General features: G+C 37.9%; 1 protein-coding gene across 1 annotated transcript in view; it reads right to left on the reverse strand.

The window, feature by feature from the left end:
• The window catches only part of LOC101997590 (keratin-associated protein 13-1-like), a 31,974-nt gene that overhangs the window by 7,502 nt on the left and 4,582 nt on the right, over positions 1–19,890 (reverse strand). The window contains exons 2-3 of the mRNA XM_026787770.1: positions 19,702–19,878; positions 2,248–2,254 (exon numbers count right to left, since the gene is read on the reverse strand). Of these exons, the coding sequence (XP_026643571.1) occupies positions 2,248–2,254; positions 19,702–19,878 (184 nt within the window). The remainder of the gene's footprint in view (positions 1–2,247; positions 2,255–19,701; positions 19,879–19,890) is intronic.

Consider the following 19,890-nt stretch of genomic DNA (forward strand, 5'->3'; position numbering starts at 1 on the left):
GGAGAGGGACTTGATCGGGGGAGGGGGAGGGAAATGGGAGGCGGTGGCGGGGAGGAGGCAGAAATCCTTAATGAATAAATAAATTTAAAAAAAAAAATTTCCACCTTCTCCCTGCCTCCATTTCCCTTCCCCTACCCCCATGCCCCTCCCCCTCCCTCTCCAATCCAAAGAGCAGTCAGGGTTCCCTGCCCTGTAAGAAGTCCAAGGTCCTCCCCCCTCCATCAAGGTCTAGGAAGGTGAGCACCCAAACAGACTAGGCTCCCACAAAGCCAGTACATGCAGTAAAATCAAAACCCAGTGCCATTGTCCTTGGCTTCTCAGTCAGCCCTCATTGACCTGCACGTTCAGAGAGTCCAGTTTGATCCCATGTGTTTCAGTCCCAGTCCAGCTGGCCTTGGTGAGCTCCCAATAGATCAGTCCCACTGTCTCAGTGGGTGGGTGCACCCCTCGCAGACCTGACTTCCTTGTTCATGTTCTCCCTCCTTCTGCTGAAAGAAAAACATATAGTTACCCTCCAAGATACTGGAAGTAGACAAGATTGCCGGGCAAAAATTGGGAACTTGGGGGTGGGAGTAGGATGGGGGTAAGGGGAGATGGGGAGAGAAAAGTGAGAAGGGGAGGATGGGGAGAGTTTGGGAGAATTGGAGGGTTGGGATGGAGGAAGGATGGATATGGGAGCAGGGAAGTATATATCTTAATTAAGGGAGCCATTTTAGGGTTGGCAAGAGACTTGACTCTAGAGGGGTTCCCAGGTGTCCATGGAGATGTTCCCAGCTAGATCCTTGGGCAGCTGAGGAGAGGGAGCCTGAAATGGCTCAATCCTATAGCCATACTGACGAATATCTTGCATATCACCATAGAACCTTCTTCTGGCGATAGATGGAGATAGAGATAGAGATGCACATTGGAGCACCGTACTGAGCTCCCAAGGTCCAAATGAGAGGCAGAAGGAGGAAAAACGTGACTTCACATTCCTTTTTTTTTGTTTGTTTGTTTTTCAAGACAGGGTTTCTCTGTGGCTTTGGAGCCTGTCCTGGAACTAGCTCTTGTAGACCAGGCTGGTCTCGAACTCACAGAGATCCGCCTGCCTCTGCCTCCCAAGTGCTGGGATTAAAGGCGTGTGCCACCACAGTACACAGTGTTCTGCCTGCATGTGTGTCTGCAGGCCAGAAGAGGGCACCAGATCTCATTACAGATGGCTGTTAGCCACCATGTGGTTTCTGGGAATTGAACTCAGCATCTCTGGAAGAACAGCCAGTGCTCTTAACCTCCAAGCCATCTCCCCAGCTCCATGACTTCAGATTCTTAAACACAGAGAACATACTTGTTGCAGGGGAAGGAGCCGCTTGTTAGTCCTGGCTGCCTGGCTATCTTACGCCTGAAATAACCACACAGAAACTGTATTACTTAAATCACTGGCCAATTAGCTCTGGTTTCTTATTGTCTAATTCTTTTTTTTTCCTTTTTTTAATTTATTTATTTTTACTTAAAATTGTCCATCTCCTCCCCTCCTCCCATTTTCCTCCCCCTCCCCCATCCTCTTCCCCCCCTTCCTCTCCAGTCCAAAGAGCAGTCAGGGTTCCCTGTGGGAAGTCCAAGGTCCTCCCCCTTCTATCAAGGTCTAGGAAGGTGAGTATCCAAACAGACTAGGCTCCCTCAAAGCCAGTACATGCTGTAGGATCAAAACCCAGTGCCATTGTCCTTGGCTAACCCATTTATATTAATCAGTATATCACCATGTGGCAGTGGCTTACTGACAAAGATCTAACCAGCGTCTGTCTCAGGTGGAGGATCCATGGCTTCTCCCTGACTCTGCTTTCTTCCTCCCAGAATTCAGTTCTATCTTTCCAGCCTACCTAAGTTCTGTCCTATCAACAGGCCAGGGCAGTTTCTATATTCATTAACCAATGAAAGCACCACATTGGCAGAAGGACCTCCCATACCACATACTGTCTTCACCCCAATCTATGACCACACTGTTCTCTCAAGGGTTACATTCCTCTAGAAGCTATCAGACATTCCCAGGGCAAGCAGTGGATCTAGTTTTGATGAATTAGTATGTGAACAGGCTAGTGTAAACAGAGACTTTCATGTCCTGGCCACCCAGACCTGAATAATCACATGGAGACTATATTAATTATAACACAGTTTGGACAATGGCTTAGGCATATTTCTAGCTAGCTATATACCTAAAATTAATTCATTTTTATTATCTTATATTTTACCATGAGGCTCATTGTTTGTTACCACATATCTTGCTTTTGGGGCAGCTACATGGCATTTTCCTGACTGCACCTTCTGTTTTTCTTCATGCAACTTAGTTTTCCCACCTAGCTATATTCTACCCTGCCATAGGCCAAAATAGCCTCTTTTTTTAATCAATGGTAATGAAACTTGTTAAAAGCATACAGAGGGGAATCCCATATCATCTTCCCTTTTCTATTTAAATAAAATGGAAGATTTTATCTTTAACATACTAAAATTACATATACAAAACAGATATCATAAAAGAATTACAGTTACAATATTTAGTCTATTTGTATCTGGCAAAATTAAAGGAAATATTCTGTCATCTATTTTGTCTTTGTGAGTCTAAAGTTTTATATTTAGTTTATCTTTTATCATAACTAAGGAAAACTATAACTATCTGTCTTCAACTTCATCAAAGACCCCAGAAGGATATAATATTACCTAAGTAAACAGGAAGTACATTGTAAGCAACCTTGAAAACTCTAGAATTGACAGAGACATCTTGCTGCCTGTACCGTCACCCAAAGTTATTCTGTAATGTTACAGCATCCATATTACGCCTAAAGTCCCATAGTATCTGGCAGACTTTTCCATGAAGCACAAAATTTGAAAGACTGTTTTGCCTATATTGGCTGTTTGTCAGTTACTTTCTTCTGTGTCCTGCTGAATGTTCAGCAGACATTTTACAAAGCAGGAACTCTGAAGGACTGACTCTCTCACCTTCTTTTGGGAAGTTTAGCAGTCACTCTTTTGTGGGTTCCACATATCCAGTTCATACAGCATGTCATCAAGTCTAGGCAAGAGCAGTTTCTTGACCAAATGGTTAGCCTTGTCACATTGAAGGGAAATTTCATAATGAGTTTCTTTAATGTCCACCAACCTCTCTGATGTAATTGGTACTGCCTGAAGGAGACATGTCTCAGTGTTGAAAATCATATAAGTTCTTAAAACATTTAAAATGCCATATTCTGTAGATCTTTGAAGTGTTGAAAATTATCTAACTGAAATATATCTCTGTACATCTAGGAAACCTAACTAACATAACTACAAGTCTGACTATTATAAATAACTATCTAGGGCTGGAGAGATGGCTCAGAGGTTAAAAGCACTGACTGCTCTTCCAGGGGTCCTGAGTTCAGTTCCCAGCAACCACATGGTGGCTCACAACCATCTATAATGAGATCTGGTGCCCTCTTCTGGCATACAAGCACACATGGAAGGAATGTTGTATGCACAATAAATAAATCTTTAAAAATAAATAACTATTAATCTATAATTTTTAATATACATTACATTTTAAATGAGTTTTATAAGCATAATATCTTAAATAAGAATAGAAATATACATATAACAAAATTGATCTTAAATCTGTACCAATAAACCATAGTCCATATCAATGTAAAGTATTCATTTCTATATCATATTTCCCCTTTCTAGAAAGAGATTGACGTGACCATTAACCACTTATAGTCAACTCCCTTTAAATAAAAACAAATGTCCATAAATAATCATTTTGGAAATTTGGGTGTTGTTCTATTTAAACTGTTTTCTGCCATTTGTTGGACAAAGTACATTTAAGGTAAATGGAGACATTTTAGGGGTTCTTTTTTTTTAATCAAACCATACTAGCCTGGAAGGAATCCACAGGTTCCCAACTTCTGTGAAAACAGAGCAGAATTTCTTTTCCAAAGTAACATAGCCTTAGACTCAAATTTTGAAGTCAAGATACCTTTATTTTTTTTTTTTTAGCTTAGCAGTCCCCACAATCAGATGTTTGTCTGGAAGAAGACACAATAGTATACATAATCTAGACTTTATATTTTTATTGACTTTTTATATTCTTTTTACTGCTTTATTCAAAGACTTTTATTTGTTTTATTTTAAAAACTATTTTTCTAAAACTGTGTATACCTATTTTTAAGCCTACGTATATTTTTAAAACACACTATGACTTATTTAGAGGTTGACTTTTGTTTGAATCTGTTTTTGTTTTGTACATGTAATCCTTTTGTGATCACTGGTTTAAACTGTTAAGCCGAATGGCTAGAACAAGAGTGGCCACTTTAGCCGTTGGTTCCACCCTGCTTGGCTTTTCAATATGGCAGAGGTAGGTTTACTGACAGATCTGGGAGCCATGATTACCACCCCAACTCTGGGAAGTAGTTGGCTCTCACTACCACCCAGTAACTTGTAGCAAGCTGCCAACAAACCCCATTCAAGTGCTTCACAGCAGGACGGTTCAAAAAAATCCTTTTTGCAGCCAGCAAGAAGTAGGATGTCATTTTTAAAAAGAGCCAGGTATCTATTTGTCACCAACAAGCAGAGCCTATCTGGAAAAAAATGAAGCTACCAAGAAGCTGCACTTGGCTCCTGTTTGTGGGTCTAAAAACCTTCTTTTCTTTCCTTTTTTAAACCTTTTTTTAGGTCTTACATGGATCTATGCCTGACAATGGGTACTATTTTAAAGTAGAGACTGTACTTTCATTTCTTGGCTACCCAGACCTAAATAATCACACAAAACAATATTAATTACAACAGTGTTTGACCCAAGGCTTAGGCATACTTTTAACTACCTCTTACATCTTAAATTAACTCATTTTTATTATTTTATATTTTGCCACAAGGCTCATTGTTTGTTACCTCACATCTCGCTTCTTGGGTGACTACATGATATCTGCCTGAGTTGTACATTATTATTATTTTTCGCATTCAGTTCAGTTTCCCTGCCTATCTATATTCTGCGCTGCCATGGTCCAAAGCAGATTTTTTATTAACCAATGGAAATAAAACGTATTCAGTGCACAGAGAGGGGAAGCTCACATTAGGTCAGACCTTCTAAGTAATAACAGGTCTAACCTCTAAGCATATCGCTAGCTTCACTGCTTTGAGAAAAGTACTCCTCTTTGCTATCTTCTAAACAGTTGTTACTTATTTTTCCTTCAGTTGCAAACTATTGGCAAAAAAAAAAAATGGCATGGAAAATACATAGAGCTTAGTGAATGATCTGTTTGGTAAATTAATGGAATTAATGGAATAAAATCGTTAGGCCATTCAGTGAAAAATTGTGCTTATACAATGTGAATTAACTTTAGGGAAATAACATAATTTATACTCATACATCTTATTCACAAACAGCTGAAAAAAACAAATAAATATTAGCTTAAAAATCATACATTCTGGCTTCAAAATACATTGTTAGTTTTTTAGTTTTATCGAGGGAAGCGTGTGTGTGTGTTTCTTATTTTGTTCTGGGAAGCTATGTTTAGTCTTGCTAGGCCTCTTAGAGAAATTTTGTAAAATCTGACAGATTGATGTATTTATCTTCGACTTTCAATATTTTCTCTCTCTGAAACTTCTGGTTTCTGTCTCTATTTAAATTACAAAGCAGACTCTCTGTGAATAATGTCAAGAGAAGCATGTATTATATTTTCGTTAAATATAGAACATTTATGTTTTTGAGGAAAACAGGACACCAGGAAAATACAAGTGGGAAAATTTGGTCATATAAACATTTTGTACAAAATCAAAAGTAGCTTTCCTGATTTAGTGTTGAGTAGGTGAAAGGAAAAATACTCTTTAATTTAAGTATTTCACCTCTTACTAACTTTTGTATATGTATAAGGAGTAAGTCAATTATCCTTTATAAGAATTACTTTTGGTTGAGGAACATAAGCTTTCACCTTATGTGATCTAATGCTTATATTAAACATGGCTAGAAATAAAAGTACTCAAATCAAATCTCATATTTTTTGTTTGCTATTTCAAAGTAGACTTGTAAATTTTATTTTAGAATTTCATTTTGTGATTCATGTGATTTATATATTTAATATAGAAAGTAGGGAATTGACATGATCAGTAGCATATTGATTATATTTATAGTTAGTTACAAAAATAATTATCTTTGTACACAGATAAAAAAATAGCACAAAGAATTTCTCTACCCATCAATGTGTAGAGCCCCACAGGAATTATGACAAAAAAAATCTGACAAACTGAACTAACTTCAAACAAGAAGAAATGAAAACTCAAGGGAGATCAGGAGTTCACAGTTGGTCCCAGCCCTGTGAGGACACCATCAAAGACTATGAGAGAGGGAGAATTTTGCAGGAAGCAAAGATATCAATGCAATGAAAAAGAATAAGGAGAATTTTGAAATTGTGAATGAAAAGTTGACATATTGTGGTGTGAGAAGTCCTTCTGTTTATGTGTTGCTTTTATTGGTTAATGAATAAACATTTTGGCCAGAGGTTTTCATAATAGAGCTAGGCATGGACAACTAAACCAAATGCTAAGAGAAAGAAGGTGGAGTCAGGAAGACTCCATGCAGCTGTGAGGGAAGAAAGACACAAACCACTAGGTAGGCCACGAGCCTCGTGGTAAAATATAAAATAATGGAAATGGGTTAATTTAATATGTAAGAGATTTCTAGGAATATGCATAAGCTAACAGGCCAAGCAGTGTTGTAATTAATACAGTTTCTATGTGATTACTTTGGGAGTCTAGGGAGACTGGAACACACAATCAGACTCCTACTACAATGCCAGAGGAGTATAAAGAGATTTGTAAACAACAAATTCAGATAATTATACTGGAATTATGTCATAACAAAAAGTTAGCCCAGAGATGCTATCTAGGGACACAGCATCTCTGTTTATATGTCACAGTCACCGTATACCTTACCAGGTTGTATTCCTTTGCTACTAAAATTGCTTTCTATTTGACCAGTCTCAACTTGCTTTTTATCTCTGTAAATATCTTCATATGTTTTCTAAAGCCAATTTTACCAGATACCATATAAATTAGATTTAGAACAATATTAAGTACTTTAATATCAATATAAATGTTCCTGCCAACTTGTAATTTGCTCTGATGTAAAAATATGTATCCATGTAGATACTAAAATTCTTGTACCACACATGACAGATAAGGTATTAGAAGACTTGGAAATTTCTTGGTTATTTGTCAAGTATGTTCTCCCCCTGTTTCTGCTTAGTTAGGAACTAGTTCAGGACCAAGTAGAGCAACATTTTAATGTGCATAATTACTATAAACAAGCCTTGCTTTCAGGAGAATAGTCTAACTAATGTTAAGATAGTGAGTGCATCCTGGGTGCCAAATCGTCTAGCTGTAATTTATGTTAAGTCTCAACAAAGAATCATAGTACAGTCAAAAACAGTTATAGAAGGAAGTCTTATACTCTGCAGAGGGAAATTAATCTATCTTTGAGAAGTCAATCCCTGAGATACTAAGGGGGCCTTGTAGATAATCCAAACTTGATCAAGGGACACTATTTATCTACACACTTATTTATAACTGCTTCTCATTGCTGATCTTTTCAATCCGCATGTCATAAATTCATCTGGCTGCCTAGTAGAGTTAGTTTATAGGAAAAATCAAGGCAGAACAAGAAATCAGACTGTAAGAACAGAAGCCCAGATCCTCGTATGTGAGCAACCTTAAAAGTCTTGAATAACCAGCTGAAGGAGAATATAAAACATCCCAGCTAGGTTTAAAGATGAACTCTGTTTAATGTGACTGTCTTTAAATAATGCAATGAGAGAAATGTGTTCCCTGTGCTTGAAGTTTTATACTGAACACTGTGTTATAAACTTGGAATAACTGAACATGAGTTTCCAGTTGATGGTGCGTGTAGATTCCTGTAAAGTGGAAATTGAACTGACAAGCTCCTTCAGGACACGGGAGAGAGAATACTAGAATACGGACATGAGGAAATCAGGTAGAGAGACAGTGAGATAGATACATACAATGGAATTGACACAAAATGAAATCTTCATATTTCATTCCAATGCTTACTGGAGTATCTACTGTGGAAGAGAACATAAAATATCAAGGGCACAAGATGATACTGCCAGGTAAGTTTATTCAGGCTTTTCCGGGAGTCTCTTGGAAGGAAAAAATTAAGAAAAAAAGAATTGAAGTAGGAAGAAATTCCATCATTTTAAAAGTCGAAAACAAGAGTTACTTAGTGTATAGACTGCCTTTTCATGATTCCCTGACTCTTCTGTTTCTTGCTATTCTTTCTTTTAATTTAAATTTTTTATTGATTTTTGGAAATTTCATGCCATGCACCTCAGTTCTACCCATCTCCTGGTCCTCCCATAGTCACCTTAACACCTGCAGCACCGCCCCCCCCCCACCAATGAAAGACTACAAAACAAAGCAACCAAGCAAACAAACTAACCTCTTCATTTCTCCTTCTTTTTCACCTCTTCAGCATATTATCTTTCTCTATTAGCTTTACCAACAAAAGTTCATTGGAGCGAGTTACTGGTCTGGTTCAAGGCCACTGGTTTCTGGTACACACAATCATCACCAGATCCTCACCAGAACTACTCTGGGCTATCCCATGGATGCCCCGAGTCTTGGAGATTCTGCTGGTATTGTTCCACAGAACCATGAACTTCACAAGCTCCAGCAGGTTCTAGCTGGGATAGATGTTACAATGGGTCAACCCAAGGTCCAGCTGTGGGTTTGAGTGGACCTAAGTTGATCAGGTCACCACTGGGGTTACACACCTCTGGCAAGGAGTCAGCTCGCCTGTGTCCATATCCTCAGGGTAAGCTCACCGATGCCCGAGGTGAAGGTCAGAGCTGGCTTTCTTGCTGCAGTGTCCAGTGAAAGGCAAGGCCAGCTTTCTCTGGTCCAGCAAAGGGTAGGGATGACTCAGCATTGCCCACTGATTTCATCTCACATGGTTCCTAAGGACTCCCAGAGTGACATGGGCCACAAACCTCAACACAGACTGCTACTGCATCTGAACCACTAATTCAGACAAGGCCCTCAGCTGCAGCTCTGGACCAGATGTCACCAGACATTGGGTAACAGTGCAGGAAACTCAGATCTGCATGCATCATGGCCCTTGGACACAAGCCAGGACTAAGATGGCTGACCTGACCCTGGGCATCCTCATGGCCTTCAATGGCAAACAGAAGCTACATATGTTCATTCAGACCATGGCCACTTTAAATCCATGAACTCAGACATGGCTCTTGACATCAGACTGGTCCTGGGAGACACCATGGCCCTGGATATCAACCCAGGCCACCCGGATCTGTTGACCCCTGCTTTGGCACAGCTTCAGGCTCCAACAAGGCCACAGGCTGCTTCCAAGATCTTGGGTCTCTTTGTGGGCCCTAGTGACAACTTGGGTCACAGACTTCAACAAAGACTCCAGTTACATCTGGAACATGGACCAAGACATGTCCCTTGGCAGTATTGCAGCACAGACTTCAGCATATAACCTGGTAGCAAACAGATCTTCCCCATGAGCCTCACCGCCTTCATTTATTCCTTTCTACCTCTTTTCACAGAGCATGAACCATTCTTCTTCTCTTTGTCTCCCATTTCTCCACCACATATTTGTTTATCATAATGGGGCCCATCTGACCAGTAGCACAAGGGGAGCCCATGGATGTCTTCTGTCAGTCAGGGCCTTGAGGACCACTGCTGGCCCGTAGCTATCTAGGCTTGGTCTGAGCAGAAGTGCATCAGGCGAATGTGGATTTCTGTGCTACCTATTCTTTAAGTCACGCTTTTATTTAGTCTTCTGGAGGTGAGAAGCCCTGTATGACACATGAAAATATGAATGATAGTGAAAAATAAAGGCAGTTACTAAATACATCTTTCAAAGAGCAAAGTGTCTGTCATGGCATCGTATATCAAATGTCTTCACAGTTCTCAATTCTAAAGTCAATAGCTAAAATTTTTCTGATGCATATGAACTCTTTGATTGGCAAAGCCAAAAGGAAGACAGACCATATCATGAAATTTTCAGAGCTAAAACTGAATGAGCCAGAAGAGAGAACTGGTGTCTATTAGCGCTGATTGTATTCTGGAAAGCTGGTAGGAACTGTGAAATAAACAGTACCAGATCTTTTCTCCTAAGACAATGTGATGATATATATATATATATATATGCGCCTGGGGTTAGGGTTAACTGTTCAATGCATTGACTTGCTATATATGTGCTTATGCTAATGTATCACACACACACACAAACACACGTCTGCACATAAATACACACATGTACACACATAGACAAACACACACGCACACACACACACATACACACACTACTTATTTACAATTCACATGAAGCTACCAGTCAGTTACACCTCAGCTTATCCTGAATTAAGTTACCTAACAAACATATGCTTTTTCTCAACCAGAATTTAATGAGAATGAGTGGGTTAATCTTTATAAAGCCTTTAAATTATTTATCTGTATATTTATTTCACAAATATGAGCATTTTATCTACATACATGTCTGTGTACCACATGCATGTCTGGTGTCAGCAGAAGCCAGAACAGCATGTTAGATCTCTGGAAGTGGAGTTATAGACAGTTTGAGTCACTATGTGGATGTTAGGAATTGAACCTGAGTCCTCCAAAAAAGCATCCAGTGTTCTTAACAATTGAGCCATCTCTTCTGCCCCATGAAGCCTTTTAAACAAGAAAAAAATGTTCCTATAATGTGAAACAAAAGGAATGCAATCTCAGTGTATTCTTAGAAGGAATTTCTGACCCAAAAAGCAGGAGGACGATAAGCATGGACAGCATACCAGAGGAGGGGTATTTCTAGCCATATTGACAAACTGATTAATAGAAATAGTCATGATATTTCTGACAGAGGATAGTTAATTGTTTTGCATAATAATGAGAACATTATACACCCATAAGTACTATGTAGAATGAATTAAATGGCTGTAATAGTAAACAATTGGTAGATTTGCTAGTATGCAAATGGTAGAGTACAAATGGAGGAACCTTGTAGATTTCTTGACCTGTAGTCAAGAGTACATAAAGACAAAATCATGGAGATATAAATATTTATAAGTATAACTCAGAAGTACTCACATTTCCTGTAAAGATGTCCCACACAAGTGCTCCTGAACTGTTTTCTTGTAGTCTTTTCAGGGTTACCTACAAAGCCTTGCAGTCCCCCAGGGATTCCTCTGCCTGTGTGTCTTCCTTCTCCAGAAAGCTGATATATATGACTGAATAACTGCTGATATCTTGATGTCTGCCAACTGGACTCCTGTCCCACAGTGGTAGGCAGATTGTTCATGAGTACACGGGCTGCCAGACATCCTATGTGCCATCATTTATGGTCAGACCAAGGACGATGCCACCCAAGGACCTTGATGTCTTATTGTCTCTGTCAGATTGCTTATACAAGACTTCTGTTCTTTGGTGACTGTGGGGGCATTGCCTGTCTTTAGACCTAGAAGTTTTTACTCACTGGGCTGTGGGTCCACAGAGTTCTGGTATTTGAGTAATGGAATCAGTAGTTTACTTTATTTGAACTATGAATTCTGTTTCTGTCACTCATCTTCTTTGCCTATTATAATTTCCAGCCATCTTGAGACCAATCAGTCTATGATCTCACTTCTAGTGGTGTACACACTAGTATCCAGATCTTACATAGAAATGTCAAAAATTTTATTTTTATTTGTTTATAGCCAAATAGCTGAAAGGCAATAATAAGTTCATTTTCACTAGAAGCAATGACCTCCACCCTTTCCAAAAATGAAGTACATACTCATTCTATGACCCCCAAAACATCATTGCTCAGAATATAAAACTAAGTGCTAAAGAAAATTAGATGACAGATCTAAAGATGTAGGGGCAGGAAGAACAAGGTTTCATGGCCTGTATGGGCTACATAGAAAGACCCTGTCTCAAAATAACAATACCAACAGGAGCACCAATAAAGAAAATAGTATAAGTAGAAAAAAGAAAAGAAAATTAAAATGTACATGCATGCATACATTATTAAATTTTGTCATAATGCAATCTTGATAATTATAAACTTATAGGTGTCTAAATTGGTATTTTGTTTTGTCTCTAATGTTTTTTTCTACTTTTATAAGGTTTTCACCTTTATCTTTTTTCCATGGCTTAAGGATCCTTGTTGAAGAGGACTGGACAGATTATGGAGGCCAAAAACTGTAGATATGAAAAAAGAAGCACTATTATTTCAGAAACAGCAGAGCAGTTGCATAGTGATAGCAGACATATTAAAAGACCGTACAAGCTCCAGAAAGGAAGGTCTAACATTGGGCAGGAAGGTAGCTATGGAAGCCCCACCCACGGTTGAGAAGTTACTGGGAATTAAAAGTGTCTGGAAGAGAGAGAGACAATTTTCATTAAGAGTATAGCCCATTGCCGGGCGGTGGTGGTGCACGCCTTTAATCCTAGCACTCAGGAGGCAGAGGCAGGTGGATCTCTGTGAGTTCACGACCAGCCTGGTCTACAAGACCTAGTTCCAGGATAGGCTCCAAAACCACAGAGAAACCCTGTCTCGAAAAATTCAAAAAAAAAGGTGTATAGCCCATGATAAATCTGTCATGCTCCAATGGAAAGGAATATACCCAAGTATTTATGGGCAGCACCAGTTGGCCATTTTGGCTTTTAAAATAAAAAGGATACAATATTAGGTGGGAAGGGAAGGTATGTGTGTCTGTGAATCGAGTAAAAGGAAGGGGTCATATGATAAAAATATATTTATGAAATTCTCAAAAAGCCAATATAAAACAGAACTGTCAAAAATTGTGCATAGCATTTCAATAGCTAAAAATAACAAGTCTTTATTTTTTTTAGTTTCAGGATTCATATAAAATTTATTTACTATACACATGTGTGTCTCTATGTGCACATGCATACTGTTGCCCTCACAACTGGAGTTACAGATGGTTAGGAGGCATTTGAGTATTGGCCACTGAATTTGGGTCTTATTCTAGAGCAGGAAACCCCTCAACTGTGAAGTCACATTCTCCAGGTTTGGTATCCAAGACTGTTAAAATAATATTCACATTTACATCACTCTTCATAGACCAAAAATAAAAAGTGGGTAGGTGTGTGTGTGAAACACAGAAAAGTAATTATGTTAAACAGAAATTCTGTTTTTACAAAGATTGAAAAAAAAATCTCATCATGGTATTATATTTTCCCAGGGGTAGGAAAAATATTATTAGCTTCAAGTTTTACTTATTTAGTTAATCTGATGTTGCTTTACAAAAATAAACAAGTTCTTAAAGCACATTGAACAATTGTCTGGGGATTATTTTTATAATATATAAGAAAGAAGCCAGTAAATTCCTTATATAAGAATTTTGGATAAACATTAATGATAATTTAATGGTACTCTCTTTAGTCACCTAGACAATGTACCTGAGAATTGCAAATGCTTATATCAACAAATATGTGCAACTTAAATTTCTACAAGAAAATGAAAGTGAGCAAATACAGACATCACCCTTGATAATATGCCTATAATTACTCTTATCCTAGTTTATTAAATCACAAGTGCACTTGAAAATACAGTCCATCAGTTGCAAATAACCATTGGTAATTGATCAAACATTGACCAAAAGGCAAGAGAGACCAAAGCGTTATATAATATAAACAGGCTTTGATCACTGATTAGTCATTCATCACCAAATTGCCATCCCTGAAAGCATGCATGCAAGTGAATTTATACATACTGAGATTAAATTTAAGAATATATATGTGCAGTCATATACATCTGTGTATGTAACAGAAATTAATGGAATAAGACATAAATTTGAAAGATGGCAAGTCAGGGTACATGGGAAGGTTTGGAAGGAGGACAAGTAAGGAAGAAGTTAGGTAATGATTTTATAATCTCAAAAATAAAAGAAAGAAGTACTAAAGAAAAATGTTGTGTATTGAAAAGGTACGGGAATGATGATACTAGTCATGAGACACATAGGTGAATTAGAGATCACAAAGTTAATCTTGCAGTAATCATGAGGCCCTTGAGACTGAGAAACTTCTATGTTTGGACATGAAGAAAGCTAAGAATAACCATTCTGGTTCCTAAATTTCATATTGTCATGGTTTTGTTAATACAATTGAGCCCATCTCCCTTCTCCCCATTTTTTCTTATTTTCTTCTCAATCATCATCTCCTCCAACAACAGCAATAATCAATCCACAGTGACCATTTCTACACTTTTACTGAAAATAGAAAATGACTGAAATGATGAGAAAATTCCATTGAACTTTCCCCAAGAGAAATTGAAACAACAGTACCTAAAATTTATTTTGTTCTTAACATATATGTTTACAAAAAGATACGTTATCTCTGTGTGTGGTAATATGTTGTGAACATTTTCAAAGCAATCTTGAAAATACTGCATCAATGTTAAGGAATACATTTTGTCTAAACGGGAGTCATCACTGATGGTTAAACTTACACCAGACATTAGAGTGGTTTGTTGGCCTATGGAAAACTCTAGTGAGAAAAATCAAATTCCTTTAAAGAAGTAGATGGAATAGTAATCACATGGTACCATAATAAAGTCCTCCTAGACAAATGATAATTATAGTACTGTGGACAATGGATATGTATCATCTCAATTGATACTGCAGTTAAATGCCACTTGTAATGAAATTTGCAATTTGTAATGAAATCATCATCTTATGATACATGAAATTCTATTTTCACACAAGGATCTATTGAGAAATAGCTAACCCTAGCCTTGTTCCAACTATTTAAACTTCATTATAGTCTATATTTTATTCTACAGATGAAATCCAGGGTTATATATATCATCAGATACCTCTACACTACTGAGATGTACTCTTAGCTCTTAGATCTCAAGGTTTAGCATTACTTTAACTTCACCAGGATGAAGATATGTTTCTCTTTATAAATTATGAATCTGGGTGCTCAGATTTAGAAAAATGTAGCCTTGTTGCAACCAGACACTCCACTTCCAATAGGTCCTCTCACTACCAGGCCTCCAACTTTCTCCCATCTTCTCTAGCATTTATCACTCTTACTAGTTCTGTGAATCTCAAACCCAGTGGTTCAGGTCTTGAATTGCTATTACCCAGGCAGCAGTGATTCCAGGAATGGCTAATCCTCTTGTTCCTGGGAAACCCGCAGCCACTTCTAGGGAACAATGCATGTACTACATTTTCCGGGAAACGGCCTGATTCATTTCTATTCAAGGGATTTCACAATTTCTATTTGTGTATTCTTGTCACATTAGAGATTACAGATAACAGCTTTACTCCCCCTGAACTGAACTCCCATATTTTGCATTAGTCATGCTTCAGTAACACATTGTTAAATTTCTTATCAGTGCCAGTCAGTATTCCAAACAACATTCATCTAATGCTGATCTAGAGAATGCATATGAGCAAATGTTTTACTATTTTCAGAGAAAATATGTTCATTCACATATTAGTTTAAAATGACAAAATTAAAACATTTTAAAATGTACCTGATGTTTCCCTAAACATACCACTTAGCAGCATTAGTATTATTTAAGTAAATAATTATTGAATCACAAGAATATAAAGCCTGTGATGAGCCATTCTCAGCATAGAAAAACATTTCAGTTGACCTTCATGGTGCCTGCCTATCATTATGACACAGAGAGATTGAGGCAGGAAGATCATGAGTTCCAGACCAATTTTATGTATTGAATTTAAAGCAATTATGGGCTACTTGGTGAGATATTATTTCAGAATAAACAAAAAGAAACAACCTCATGAGGTACTATCTTCAAAGTCATTTTAATCAAAATAGAGATCTTCAAATTCAGTGAGTCTGTTTTTAAAAATAAAGTGGAGAAACAGGGTTCAATATTCAGTGTTGAATTCTGTCCTGCAGATGCACCTGCGCACATACCCACAAATATACCACATGGACTCCCCTTCACAGGGCCTCCCATGCACAAAAAAGACTGCATAGTAATTGACTGTGAGGGCAGGGGGCACTGAGATAGACGCACAAGGGAATGAAGGTCCTAGGTGAGGTCCTGTACCCCTTAAAACCAGATTTGTTCTGTTACATCTATGGGGTGGTTTTTTTTCCCTTTAAGACTTCAGAGTTTCATTTTCTGTAATCTCTTTCAGCACCAGTGACTTAACTCATGGACATTTGTTATGAATAACTATTTGCTTGGTACTTGATTCTTCTGGGAGAGTCTTTGTCTGATTAGCAAAGAGAGGCCACATTTTCCTAACCCTATTCCTCATTTCATAGAGAGAGGAGTGGGTGTCATTTACAGAAATATGTCTAAATCTCTGGTATAAAAGAGATCCCATATAATGGTAAAGTTCCCATCCTGAGGTGAAAATGAGGGTGTGTCTTGATTGTACCTTATCAAATGTGGTTTTGTAATTAGAAGCATTTTAGATTTCAAAAATTCTCAGATTTCAAAGTATTTACATATACAATATAAGAATATCTTGGGAAATTCCCTGTTGAAGCATGAAATTTAATTGTGTTCCTATTTGCGTTATGTATACAGATTGAGGGTAACTTATATGCAACATTTTTACATCATTTGTACATCAACTGTAGGTTCAGGGACTTCATGGTGACACTGAGAAGTATCAGGAGTGAAATTCAGAATAGTGATGCTAATTTGTATAGTAATAATAATGGTAGTGGTGGTGGGGTGTGCTAGTGGAAGTAGTTTAAAGGCATACCTAGCAAAAAGTGCAAATAGTTTAGCACAATGGTGGGAGAGGACAAAGGAGCGTTGGTAATCACTGATAACCTAACCTTGACAGGTAGAAAGAGTAGAAGAGCAATGTCTGGAAATTACTCATGAGAGGATTTCTGGAAACTGGTCGCAGTAATTCTTGGAAACCTGCACAGAAAACCAGTCGGCTAACAGACAACTGTTAGCCTTGGCAGTTGATTATAACTGAGAGCAGCCAATGCTTTGTTTGCGAGCCTCCGTGTTCAAAATCTTTGGCCGTGCCTGTGTGTGTGTCCGTGCGCATTAGGAGGATGCTGGAAGAGTAGAAGCAACCAGCTACAATCCTGTAAACTGCTGGCTGGCTTCCTGTGAACTGCAGAAGGTGGAATTAACTTACAAATTAGCAGACCGCAGTTCAATGTCATGCATTTAATTGCTGGGATAGAAAGGGACTAAGTTCTGTATGCTACAACTTTAGTCCTACAGAACTGAAAGATAATCACATTGCTGGTACTAGTTTGGTCTAATTTGTGGTGGCAGCGATAACATACTAAGATATGGCTGACGTGTCCTGACTGGCACAACAGTCTTCTACACTCGTTGTAAACAAAACAAACTGGCAAAAGTTTCTATAATGACTATATTCTAATGATAGTTTAAAAATTCAAAGCAGGAGTTTTACTGAATGCATATCCCTTTTATATTTTCTTAATAAAATGATTATAATTCAAAGATTGTGTATTATGGACTCCCTATACTATTCTTCTGAAATGCAGAAAGCTGCACCTGTGTCTGAAATCTTGGGACAATATCAGATTAACCTCAGGCTGGCCAGGAAGCACAAGAGCATTTCTCCAAATCTTACAGCTGCCCGTGCTTTGAGGAAGGGAACCTAACAATTTCTCTTAGGTAATGATTATAACTGTAGAGTGGCAAAATCATGAAAACCTAGAGACATGATGCAAAGGACTGAGATAACTATTTCCCATCACAACTTTCATGATAATAGTGGTAAATTCTCTCCCCCAATCTTACCTAAATTTCCCCTGGAACTATATAGACACCATAACCAATCTGCCAAAAATAGTCATGAAGGAAGGAAGGGGAGAAGGTCATAGTGGAAGGAAAGTGTCAGTTGTGGAATAAAGGACATCAGAGAGAATCCTAGGTGAATCAAATCAGTGGACAACCAAGCAAAACACTACAATAACCCTAATTGTAATCTTTTAACATTGATATGATTCTTCTGTTTCTGTTTCTGCCACTGCAGAATAAGCGCATGGAATACAGGGAACTCTGCCTGCCACTGCTTTCATAGTTTACACTCAGTTACTGCACCAGCAAAGAGGAAGGGAAATGATGAAATGGTTGGGACATACACATAAGATTAGTATTTGACAGGTGTCCAATACTCCGCACTCCACGCCTAATTTCAGAGAATGTTTAATGATCTCAAAGAACAAGGCTAGGTAAAACATGTGAATGTTGTTTGATATGAATATTTATTCCTTATATTAAGTATAAAGCTAATATTTTGCTATACTTCATGTGATTTTTATTTCTTTCTTCTAAGTATTTGAGCTAGAAAGAAGAGGATGGCATAATTCCATATTATTCAAGTGTTTTAAAGGGATCATTAAGTCATTTTAGATAATATTCAAAGATCTAGTGTTTTCTCTTAGATTTAATTAGCATAATTGCCAAGAACCCAGGTAGAACTTCACACCTGCTCGACCTAGCTATTTTTACATCTGTTGTCTTTCTGCTTATATAAACGGGAATAATTTTAACAGATTGAAAATATTAATTGGGCTATGGGGACTAATTTTTTTAAAAAGTGATACTCTTGCATGCTAACTTCACAAAATTGAAAATTATCATACAGATATTAATCTCTACTGTTAATATCCTTCATGCATTGACCTTACCATGTAAACTCATATTTTTCTTGCATTCTTCAAATATCTAACACATTCTGCCCTTTGAAATGCATGCTGTAGCCACTAATTTAACTAGGATTGTCAGTTCTTTGCATCTTTAGTTAGAGAAAAGCTTCATGTAAAAACTCAGACTGCTCGTGAATATCTGCAGCAAGAAGGAAACATACTTAGAGAACAGTGGCGTTGGTGTGACAGCCCACTTAGCCTTCCAAACCTAATTTGCCAAAGAAATCACAACCAATGTTAATTAAGGGATTGAATAATTTTTTTCTTATGCCTACACCAAATGTCTGACCCAAAAAAGAGAGCAAGACCATGAAGAAAAGCTATTTTGGCCCATGCTTAGAGGATCCATTTCAACACAGTTAGGAAAATATCACAGCAGCTGCCATGGGAGGCTGGTTGTCACATCTTGGTGCTCCAGGGAAATACACAGAACAGGAAACAGGACAAGGCAAGAAACCTCAAGCTCTTCCCCCCCAATAATCTCATTTTTCCAGTTAGAATCTACCCTGTAAAGGTTCCACAAATTTCCAAAGTAATAACTTCATTGTGAAACCAACTGGAGAAAAGACAAGCCCTTAAATACTATTTGTCATCCAAACCATAATGCATTCGATTTACATAATAACATTAAACATGTACTTATGCAACAGGAAGAAGGCTTTATTAAGAAAAATTATTTGACTTCGTAATTTTAGGAGAAGTGAAAAATTATCAATTTTATCAGGAATGTAGTTAAATTTTTCCTTAGCCTTCAGTTTGACAGAGAAAAATTTTAGGATTAGAAAAGAAAGACAGCAGAAGATCAAGAAAATATCAATACTTTTTAAGGATAAAATGAAAAGACAATATTTTACTACAGAATGAGCATTCAGTATTGGCATTGGAAAGTCAGCAGAATAATCAACAGACGTCAGATGTATAGAATGGTTGGTAACAAGATGAATAGAAACCCCTAGAAGGAAAAGAGAGTGGGCTACAGACAGAGGATCTGTGAAAACTGGTAGGAAAGTGATGGACCCTGTAATTCAGAGATCTGAAGCCACTGGATCCACAGCCCCCTGAATAGCAGCTTCTAGATCCATAGCCTAGGGAATGGCAGCTGCTGGATCCCAAGCTCAGAGACCCAGCATATGTTCCCTGGCAAGGACTGCAAGGTGTGGAGCTCCTCGGGTAGTAGCAGGCTGTCTGGCAGGGCTTGGACACCAC

This window comes from Microtus ochrogaster, chromosome 2, assembly GCF_000317375.1.
Source record: "Microtus ochrogaster isolate Prairie Vole_2 chromosome 2, MicOch1.0, whole genome shotgun sequence".
NCBI classification, from domain to species: Eukaryota; Metazoa; Chordata; class Mammalia; order Rodentia; family Cricetidae; genus Microtus; species Microtus ochrogaster.